General features: G+C 36.5%; 1 protein-coding gene across 1 annotated transcript; it reads left to right on the top strand.

Annotated features, from left to right (window-relative positions):
* Window positions 1-265: 265 nt before the first annotated feature.
* LOC100933563 (olfactory receptor 52B4-like) lies at window positions 266-1210 on the top strand. Its single transcript, XM_012545436.1, is given in 1 exon segment — window positions 266-1210. A coding segment is annotated over 1 exon segment (945 nt).
* Window positions 1211-11218: the final 10008 nt, after the last annotated feature.

The raw sequence follows: 11218 nt of genomic DNA, 5'->3' as shown, positions 1-11218 counted from the left end.
ATGGCTAATTTTATAGAAAAGTTAAGAAAAGATGCAGAATTGAAAAAAAAAATGGAGAATTTAGACTTGAAAAGTTTAAAAAATTTTTGAGAGACACCATTAAAACTATATATGTTTCTCAGCTCCAATTAATGAATTTACAAAACTGGACCAGGTGGTTGGGTGAATACAAAAAGCAATTATATATGTTTTAAATAATCAGAAATGTTAAACTCATCCTTTAATTTGGGATATTACTATCTTGACAGGATGACCTGCCTTAAACATGGCCATCACTAACATCACTGTCATAAGCCACACATTTTTCTACCTTCTGGGCATTCCTGGCCTGGAGGATCAACACATCTGGATCTCAATCCCATTTTTTACCTGCTATATTATTGCCCTCCTTGGCAACAGTCTCCTGATCTTTATTATTGTCACTAATAATAGCCTTCATGAACCCATGTATATCTTCTTAAGCATATTGGCTGGACTTGATATTTCACTCTCCACCATTACAATTCCCAAAGCCCTGGCAATTTTCTAGTTTAATTCTGGAGGAATATCACTAAATGCTTGTATCACTCAGTTCTTCTTCATCCACTCCACCTTCGTTGCTGAATCAGGAATTCTTCTACTAATGGCATTTGACCACTATGTTGCCATCTGTTACCCTCTGAGATATACAATGATCCTTACCCGCTCAGTGATTATAAAAATTGTTATGTCTATCTATTTAAGAAGTATTGTTACCATAGTCCCTATGATATTCCTTGTCAAGAGGCTCCCTTTTTGCAAAAACAATCTTCTTCCACACACATATTGTGAGCATATTGGTTTGGCCAAGTATGCTTGTGCCAGCTTTCGAGTGAATATCTGGTATGGCTTATTTGTCATTTTGATAACAATCGTCCTAGATGTTATCCTCATTGTTCTATCCTACTGTATGATTCTCCATGCCATCTTTCACCTCCCCTCTCAGGAAGCTCGTCACAAGGCTCTCAATACTTGTGGTTCCCATATCTGTGTCATCTTCCTTTTCTACATTCCTGGAATTTTCACTGTTCTTGTCCAAAGGTTTGGCAAAAAGATCCCACCTCATGTCCACATTCTGATTGCTAATGTCTGCATGCTGGCTCCTCCTGTGATGAACCCCATCATATATGGTATCAAGACCAAACAAATAAAAAACAGCTTGTCTCATTTATTGTTTCACAGAAAAAGATGACCTTAGTAATTACAACTGTGAACAGTGTTGAATGCACTAATGAACAAGATGTTGACTTTGAACAACAGTAATGAAGAAAGGTTAGAATGGACAAAGGAAAGGATGCTGTAACATAGATTTGTAATGGTATTTGTATGAAATGTGTAGTTTGATGAACGAGGCATAGATTTTGCCTCTTCTTCTCTGTATGTTTGGAGATAAATGCCAAAAATTTTTTGGCTTTGAGTTTGCTTATCCGTGAGTCAAAGGTGAACCAATCCTTTCAAACTTTCCTATATTTGGTGAAAGCTCTCTCTTCTCTCAGGTTTCTCATTTTCTTGTCATCCTCAGATCCTTTTCTTTCTCTCTCCTCCCTTACTCACCCATTTTCTAAATTTTACCTAACAGCTAGAATTTATATACTTCCTACCTCGTGATTATAAAATTGCTTTCTGTCATCAAGAATCCCCCCAACCACCAGCTTTTTACACAAAGCTTTTCCTGTTATGCTCAATGGCAATGTCTCCCTCCTTTATCTCTCTTTATTTAACTACTTTAGACTAAGAGGCATTTATTGTCATTATGTTTCTTTTCAATTTGAATTTATGCAAGTGCTTGTTAGTTTTCTTTTAGAATGCAAAATTTTTGATTGGATAGATTATTTTATTCCTTTGCAATTGTCTTCCCAGAAGATAACATAATTCTCACCACCTAGTTTGTGAGTTCTTCAAAATATTAAAAATATTCAAAAAAAGTTCACTTATTTAATTTGTTGAATCAAGTTCCCTTCCAGTTCTACATCATTTCATCCTTTGGTTTTCTCCAAGAAGGCATTGTATATGTACTAGAAAAACCTTGAACTAAAAGTCAGAAGAACTGGATTCAGGTAGCTGTCCTGGTGTGTACTGTTCATGTGACTTTAGGCAGCCTATTTTATTGATCTAAGTCTTAAAGCTCCTTATATAGCATTTGAAAAAGATAACATATAAAGTTTCATCTCTAAAATATCATCTTTTGATTTCATGGATATAATGACTGGTTTCTAGTACTATGTGCTACAGGTACTAGACCTCCATATATATATATATATATATATATACACATACACATACACACACACACACACACACACACATACACACACACACATATATATATATATACACATACACATATACACACACACACACATACACACATACACACACACACATATATATATATATATATATATATATATATATATATTTTTTTTTTTTTTTTTTCCTACTAGGGTATCTTTGTGACCTAGGCCTTCAAGCTCATCACTCTCTTCAGTACTAACTGTAATCCACCCTCTACCATTTAGAAGCAATACCTGCACATCAGTGGAAACTTTCAGAAACCACTTTAGGGCCTATATATAGGCCCAGGGGCCTTAGGACCATCTTTACACCATTCCCACCTCAAGCAGCCCAGACTCAGATTCATTTAGGACAAAGGGATGAAGGTCTCATCTTCTGGAATTGCTTCAGGCTGACAAGGGGTAATATTGCTAGCCCTACCCAGTGGGGTCTGGACTGAAGAGAGAAGACAAGTGACTTGTAGGCAGTGTCAGTAGCATCTGGTGCTGAATGTCAGAATCAGGTATCAGGTGATTTCAGGTTGACCAAGTTGTTGAAATTTCATGACTCAAGAATCTGGAAGAAACAACTTTCATAAACATATTAAAAATAAAAGGACTAAATATGAGCAAAAGAGAAAGAATAAACAAAAGTATAATTAATATGGAGGTTACTAGGGACAGTAACAGTAACCAGAAACCCCATCCAGAGGAAAGCTGGGCAGGGGAGATGAGGCTATGATAAATGCCTCTCATCCAAACAGCTTTTCCTAGGATAAATACCAAATAATGTTTTCCCCAAATTCTTGCTTTTGTTTCTTCAAAGGAGTAGGGGTAATGGATAGAACATTGTGCCCTTTAGTGAGTCTGATATCTCCTAGCAAAAACCTAGAGTCTTACAAGGGAAGGCTTTTTACCCAATTAATACAGTTGTTAACAAAACCAAAAGCAGTTTGAAATCCTGAAAAGGGATATATGTTCAGGCCTTTTTGATAGACAGTCCTTTCAGAATTTACCTGCCTGGGAGCTTTGTAAGGGGGAATGCAGGAGTCAGGAGTTGGGGAATTAAAGGTGCCATGGTCAGGGGCAAATGGGCAGCTGATTTGTAAGCCTGTTTCCCTTCCCCTGAAGTGAATTCCTACTCCTTAAGGAAACAAGAGAGACCTCTCTAGGTCCTTGGACAGTTTGAAGTAATTGTTTTCCCTGCATACTTAATGGGAAATTGTTTGGCTGTCAAAAGTCCCCTTTCTTTCTATATAGCCTTCAAGATCATACAACACATGAAAAACACATTTGAAGTCAGTATAGATTTTTGTGAAGTAAGCAAGGAGGGTTCCAGAGACACCCAGAATCTAGCCCTGCCTTCTGTCAACATACAGTGTAAAAGGCTCTAGGCAGATTAGTTTAGCTTTCAGGGTCCTAAAAATCTGGGCCTGATCAAGGCATACTAAGATTGTTTGCTTCCTCTCTCAGTGAACAAAAGGGAAAGTAGGAGAGGACCCAAATACTTAGACAAAGTGGGTTTTAGACAAAGAAACTCTAGTCCCAGAAAGCAAAAGAGTTAAAGATTTTATAGCAGCCCCTAGAGAATTCTCCAGGGCTGGGTTGCAAATCAGAATATCATCTGTATACTTGTATTGTGACCACTTGCTTTGATTATGGAAATTTGGTATAAGAAGAAAAATCAGGGTCATGATTTAAATAGTATGAAAACTGGTCCTTTAGGTCTTGGCCTGAGAGCACATATAGGATAAAGCATCCTTAATGCAGTTTTACTTCAGGTAACTGTCCTAGTTTTTAATAATTCCAACTTAAGACAGATGCAGGAATAATCAGATGGGTTCCAATTCAAAAGAACACCACTGGGAAACTGAGTCAGAAGGATCCTACCTTAAGCAGAAGCCAAGATCATCCTCCTAATTCATTCCCAGATATTAACTTCCACCTGTAACGATTTCTTCTGAGTAGCTTGTGGCATATTACTTTCAGATGGTAGATCACTGGCTTGATGATCAGCCAGTTATATCTGAATTTAAAACTCCAAATAAATATCAGTCACAGACCTAAGAGATTTTATTTCCAATAGCAATTCTCATTAATCAAACCTTCAGATGAATCTAGCTCTCAAGGATCATAGTAGAATATGCATGCTAGAAAGTTCACAGTTTATCTTTCATATCTCTCTTTTTCCCTTTTTCCCTATTTTCAACAGCCCATTTAACCTTTATTTCTCTTTTTCTCTCCTATGTCATCTCTTATCCTGTAATTCATTCCATCTCTCTCTCTTTCCTCCTGATTCCATCATACTTTCTCCTTCTCCAATATACTCTCTCCTTTTCTCTAACATGCTGCCAAACCAATAACCCTTCTAACTCCATTCAAATTATTAATTGCTTTTGCAAATCAATTTTTCTTGTCTCTTGTCATTAAATCATCCTTTTTAAACTTTAAACTTTTAAGATTCACAATTAAATAACTTTGGCCCAAATTTCATAAAACTTATACATATATCCAACAGAGCTGACTTGGTGAGAGTATAATATCCTAATGATAACTTCTTGTAATTTCTTTGCTAATATTTTAATCAAGATTTTTGTATCAGTGTTCGTTAGGGAAATTGGTCTATACTTTTCTTTCTCTCATTAACCCTACCTGGTTTAGGTATCAGCACCATATCTGAGACATAAAAGGAATTTGATTGGATTCCTATTTTCCCTATTTTTCCAAATAGTTTGCATAGTATTCAAATTCATTGTTCTTTAAAGGTTTGGTAGAATTTACTTGTTAATCCATGGAGCCCTGGCCATTTTTTCTTAGAGATTTCATTAATAGTTTGTTCAATATCCTTTTTTAAAATGGGCCCATTTGAATAATTTATTTCTTCCTCTTTTATCTCACCAATCCATATTGCAATTTTCCATTGATTTCATTTAGATTATTAGATTTATTAGCACACAGTTGGGCAAAATAGCTCCTAATTACACTTTCAATTTTCTCTTCATTGGGGATAATAAGTTCATTCTTTTCATTTTTGATACTGGCAAATTGATTCTCTTCTTTTTTATAATCAAATTAACTAAAGGTTTATCTATTTTTTTCATAAAACCAACTGAATTTTATTAAATAGTTCAACAATTTTTTTATTTTCAATTTTATTACTCTCCCCTTTTATTTTCAGAATTTCCATTTAGTATTTAATTGGGGGTTTTCAATTTGTTCTTTTTCTAGCTTTTTGGTTACATGTCCAATTCACTGATTTCTTTCTCTATTCCTTTCTTTATATCCCTTTCTTTCTTCATGAATTTTGCCATATCTTGCCCACTGAGATATACAATGATCCCCTTCAGTAACTATAAAAAACTGCTATGTCTTTCTAAATAAGAAGGACAGATTGCATAGCCCTCATAATATTCCTTGGGAAAAAGCTCCCTTTTTGCAAAAATATCCTTCTTCCACACACATACTGAGAGAACATTGATTTGGCCAAGTATGCTTGTGCCAACATTCAAGCAACATCTGGTATGGCATATTTGTCCTTTTAACAATTGTGAGAGTAGACATTATCCTCATTTTTGCCTCCTACTATGTGCTTCTCCATGCCATCTTTCACATCCCTCTAAGGAAGCTCATTACAATACTCTCAACACCTGTGGTTCTCATATTTGTGACATTTTTCTTTTGTACATCTCAGGAATTCTTCACATTCTTGGCCCAAAGGTTTAGTAAAAAGATCCCACCACTTTTTTTTTTTTTTAAATTTAATAGCCTTTTATTTACAGGATATATACATGGGTAACTTTACAGCATTAACAACTGCCAAACCTCTTGTTCCAATTGATACACAATAAGTATACCTGACCAAAACGTTATTTTGCTGTAGAAAAAGAATCAGACTCTGAAATATTGTACAATTAGCTTGTGAAGGAAATCAAAAATGCAGGTGTGCATAAATATAGGGATTGGGAATTCAATGTAATGGTTTTTAGTCATCTCCCAGAGTTCTTTTTCTGGGCATAGCTAGTTCCGTTCATTACTGCTCCATTAGAAATGATTTGGTTGATCTCGTTGCTGAGGATGGCCTGAAGATCCCACCATTCTAAAGGCTAATGTCTGCATGCTGGTTCCTCCTGTGATGAACCCCATTGTATATGGGATGAAAACCAAACAGATCAGGAACAGGATGTCTCATTTGTTGTTTCAGAGAAAAGGATGTGGGGCAGAGCCAAGATGGCTGAGAGGACACATATGTATTTCTAAGTTCTTCTCTACCCTCAAACTATTTTATGAAACTCAGCCTCTGAATAGTGCTTGACTGTCAAAACCCATGAATATTGGGAGTATAACCACATTACCAACAGAAGATAATCTTGAAATTCACCAGAAAAGGTCTGCTTTTGTTCATGTGTGGGGATGGAACGGAGCTAGGCCAGGTGCAGACTCAGTCAGGCAAGCAGTGAGAGCCTGGGAAACAGCTCACATGAGAGGGGGCTGCGTGGAACAGGGAGGTGTGGTCTCTGCTGGGGAAAAATCTGCGGGAAGAACTCTAATACAGTGTTGGCTACTCTGCCCTGGCAGCAAGCCAGTAGATCAACAGAGAAGCTGTAAATATAGGGGTAAAGAGTATAACCCAAAACTCTAGTGCAGGGGTTCTCAAACTACAGCCTGTGGTCCAGATGCGGCCCACTGAGGACGTTTATGTGGCCCACCAGGTTATGGCAAAATCAAAACAGAAGTGACATTTGACCTAAACTCGCATTAGGGACGCACACTTCCGGCACTGGGCTGAGGCGGCAGAGACAGAGTGTGAGTTGACACCAAGGTGAGGTGAGTTCCCAGGCTGGGGTGTGTGGTGTGGGGAAGGGAGAGAGATGCAGAAGACAGAGAACTGATGGCCCACGGCCTTATACAGTAACGGCAGCCACCACAACAGACAGGCGCGGGGGATGTACAGTGCATGTCACGGCCACTGCAGGGGGAATTCACTGCAGCAGTGAAGGTCAGAAACAGGAGTGCAAAGAGCAGGAAAGAGAGTGTGGGAAACGGAGGCATCACAGAGCAGATGCATCTTGAAGGAAGTTGGGCAGTGCAGTCTGTATGTCTCTGTGTGGGCAAAGTTATTGCTGGGATATTGTTTTTGTAGCGCTGTGCGTATATATATATATATATGTGTGTGTGTGTGTGTGTGTGTGTGTGTGTGTGTGTGTGTATTACTAAAAGTAATTTAGAATCCCTAGGAAATGATGTCAAGAAAAAGAAAAATTGACTCGGAGTGTAGGATATTCAAAGAACAGTGGACTTATGATTACTTTTTCATGCAGTACAAGGAAAGAGTTGTATGTCCGATACACCAGACACTATATTCTGTGTTCAAAGAATATAATTTGTGTCAACAATATGAAACTAAATATAAAGATAAATATGATTGTTTGGTTGGAGAAGTGAGAAAAGATAAAATATTAAACTGAAAAATACATTGACAACTCAGCAAAATACTTTTGTGAAGCAGAAGCAGCTAAATATTTCATCACTGTGAGCAAGTTTTCAGGTTGCCAAACTAATAGCACAAACTTGCAGGGAGAATTTGTTAAAGAATTTCTTCTTTCTGTTGCCAAAGAGATGTGTCCAGAGAAGGCCGATTTATTTAGTCCAGTCTTTCAGGACCAACAATTACATGGAGGATTGAAGGAATGGGAGGCAATCTGCATCAGCATTTGCAAAACTCCATAAAAAAATTTCATATTTTTCCTTGGCACTCGACAAAAGCAATGAATGATGTTAGTGATTCTGCACAACTTCTAATTTTTATTCTTGGGACAAATGATTATTTTGAAGTCATAAAAGAGCTTGCTGCACTGCAAAGCATCAAAGGAACAACTATAGGAGAGGTTATCTATGAAAAAGTTTGCCAAACTATGAATGGTTTGGAACTGGACTGGACTAAACTAGCCAGCATGACAACTGATGGTGCTCCCAGAATGGTGGGGTCTAAGAAAGGAGTAATTGCTCGCATTAACCAAGAGATGGACAAACATAACCATTCTCATCCAATAGCCATACATTGCCTCATCCACCAAGCTCTGTGTAGTAAATCACTGAAGTGGGACTCTGTTATGAAAATTGTGGTATCTGATGTTAACTTCATTAGAGCTAATGCACTAAATCACAGACTATTTCAGGAATTTCTGTCTGAGCTAAATGTTGAGTATGAAGATGTTCTATATCACACAGAAGTCCATTGGCTGAGTCAAGGGAGAGTTCTGAAATGTTTCTATGACTTACTTCCACAGATTACAACTTTTCTGCTTTCAAAAAACAAAGATGTACCAGAGCTCAATGATGCAGAATGGAAATGGCATCTTGCCTTTCTGACAGATGTAACAGAGCTACTCAACAATTTCAATATGCAACTTCAAGGAAAGGGGAAGCTCATCTGTGATATGCAGTCACATGCCAAAGCATCTGAAGTAAAATTAGGCCTCCTCCTCAAACAAGTGAAGGAGGAAAACTTCTGCCATCTCCCCACAACTCAAAATCTGTTAGTGGAAAAACCGCTGATTGCATTCCCAAACAAAACATGTGTGGATTCACTGGAAAAATTGCAAAAGGTCCAATTTAGATTTAAAAAGCTTCATCTTCATGAACAGGATATACAGCTTTTCCATAACCCATTTTCTATTGACAATGAAAATGTGGATACAAATTTACCAAATGGAACTGGCTGAACTGAAGAATTGTGACTCTCTGAAAGACACATTCAAGTCAAGCAGCCTTCATAATTTCTATGCATCTCTCCCCTCTGAGACATAGCCTCATCTCAGGAACCATGCACTCAATATGGCAACCATCTTTGGCAGCGCTTATGTCTGTGAACAGACTTTTTCTAGAATGAAACATTTGAAATCTCCAACCAGATCAAGACTAATGGATGCACACTTGCATCATTTGTTACGACTAGCAATGACAAATATAGAACCAGACACTGACTATCTCATTAGCCAAAAGCAGGCCAATAGTTCCCATTGAAATACTGGTAAGTTTGTTGATTTAACTTTACTTCATTTTAAATATTGTATTTATTCCTGTTTTGTTTCTTCACTTCAAAATAAGATATATGCAGTGTTCAAGGGAATTTGTTCATAGTTTTGTTTTTATTATAGTCCAGCCCTCCAACAGTCTGAGGGACAGTGAACTGACCCCCTATTTAAAAAGTTTGAGGACCACTGCCCTAGAGTCTCTCAGGACCTGGTCATACCCACCCAGCACTGGGAGGAATTCAGCACAATATCAGTGTGTAACCACTAATCCTAGCGCAGCCACTGCTGTCTCACTGCTGCTTTATTGCCACTTCCTGTTGTCTGTAGAGGCAGTTTGGCAATATCTCATTACTTCATAAGCCATGATCAATTTTTATTGAAAGCTCTCATGTTTCTTCTTTCATGTTTGTCATTTTCTTCTCTTTCTCTCTCCCCTATATTCATCATCTGCTAAATCTTGCCCAACATTTAGAATACATGCACTTCCTTCCTTCAATTCATAAAATCACTTTCTTCCTCCAACAGTCTCTTCAAACACCAGCTTTTACACAAAGCCTTTTCTTTTATTCCCAACTTCAGTGTCCTACATTCTTTACCTAAAATGATAGGTATTTATTGTCATTATATTTCTTTTCCACCTGTATTTATGCATGGGATTGTTGGTTTTCCCTTAGAATGTAAGGTCCCTAAAAGAGGAGATTTTTTTTTTTTGTAATTTATTATTTTTTTATAATTATCTTCTCAGAAGATAACATAACACTAGTCACTTATTTTGTGTGTGTTTAAAAATGCATTTTGATTACTTATTGATTGGTTGAATCAAGGTCCCTTTCAGCCCTATATCTTTTCATCATTTTGTTTTCTGAGAGGCAGTACAGTGCATGTACTGGAAGTACTTTGGACTAGGAATCAGAGGAGCTTGGTTCAGGTCAGGTCCCTGCTACATATGGCTTATGTGACCTTATTGCTCTATGTCTAAATCTGTTAAGTGTTCAATAAAGCATTTGAAAAAGATGAATAAAAAGTATTGTCTCTAAATATTATCTTTTGATTCTCTGAATATGATAGTCACTTGGTTTCTAATATCTTTCTACAAAAATCAATTTGTTTTCTGTTTTGTTTACTTATAATACATATGCTGAGTTCTTTAATAGAATACATACTATTCGAACAGGAGGATTGTTTCATTTTTGTTCTAGTACTTAATACACACCCTGGATCATAACAGGTATTTAAGAAATCCTTGCTTATTTTAATGTTTCATAAATTGTTTTAATATGTTAGACCTATTCTGGTCTGTGAGTCTCTAGGATTTTCTTTTTTTCTTTCTTTTTTTTTAGAGAATAGAAGTTGTTCTTTATTTGAGATTAACTTTTCAAAATTTACAAAAATGGAGAAAAGTTAAAAAAAAAATGTCCCCAAAATCATAGGTTCTAGGATTTTCTTTATCTGAAGATATCAACTATCTTTGATAGTTATCATCTTTATGACTACAACCATCTAAACAACAAAGAAACAAGAACAATTATGTATTTGTTTTTGGAAACAGGATTTTTAACAAAATCTAGAATGGAATATTTATTACTAGTCATTATAGGAAGGTAATCCTTTTATTTAAAAAATCTCTTTGATGTTATTTTCAGTTTTAATCTTTTTCCCTTTACCCTTCTCTTTTCTTACCCATGGAGAAAGCAAGGAATATAAAGCACAATTATATTATGTATAATTATACAAAAATCACCTGCATTAGCCATATCCTCCCAAAAAGACAGAATAATGAAAACAGAGAAATAAAATATAATACTGCATGGTTTGATCTTCACTTTGATTTCATCCTTTCTCTCAGAAAAGTGTGTAACATGCTTTCTTCTTTTTATTTTCCAATTGTGTTGA

The sequence above is a fragment of the Sarcophilus harrisii genome, chromosome 3, assembly GCF_902635505.1.
Source record: "Sarcophilus harrisii chromosome 3, mSarHar1.11, whole genome shotgun sequence".
NCBI classification, from domain to species: Eukaryota; Metazoa; Chordata; class Mammalia; order Dasyuromorphia; family Dasyuridae; genus Sarcophilus; species Sarcophilus harrisii.
Note: the sequence above shows the minus strand (reverse complement) of the source record. Positions and strands in the feature narration are given on the sequence as shown.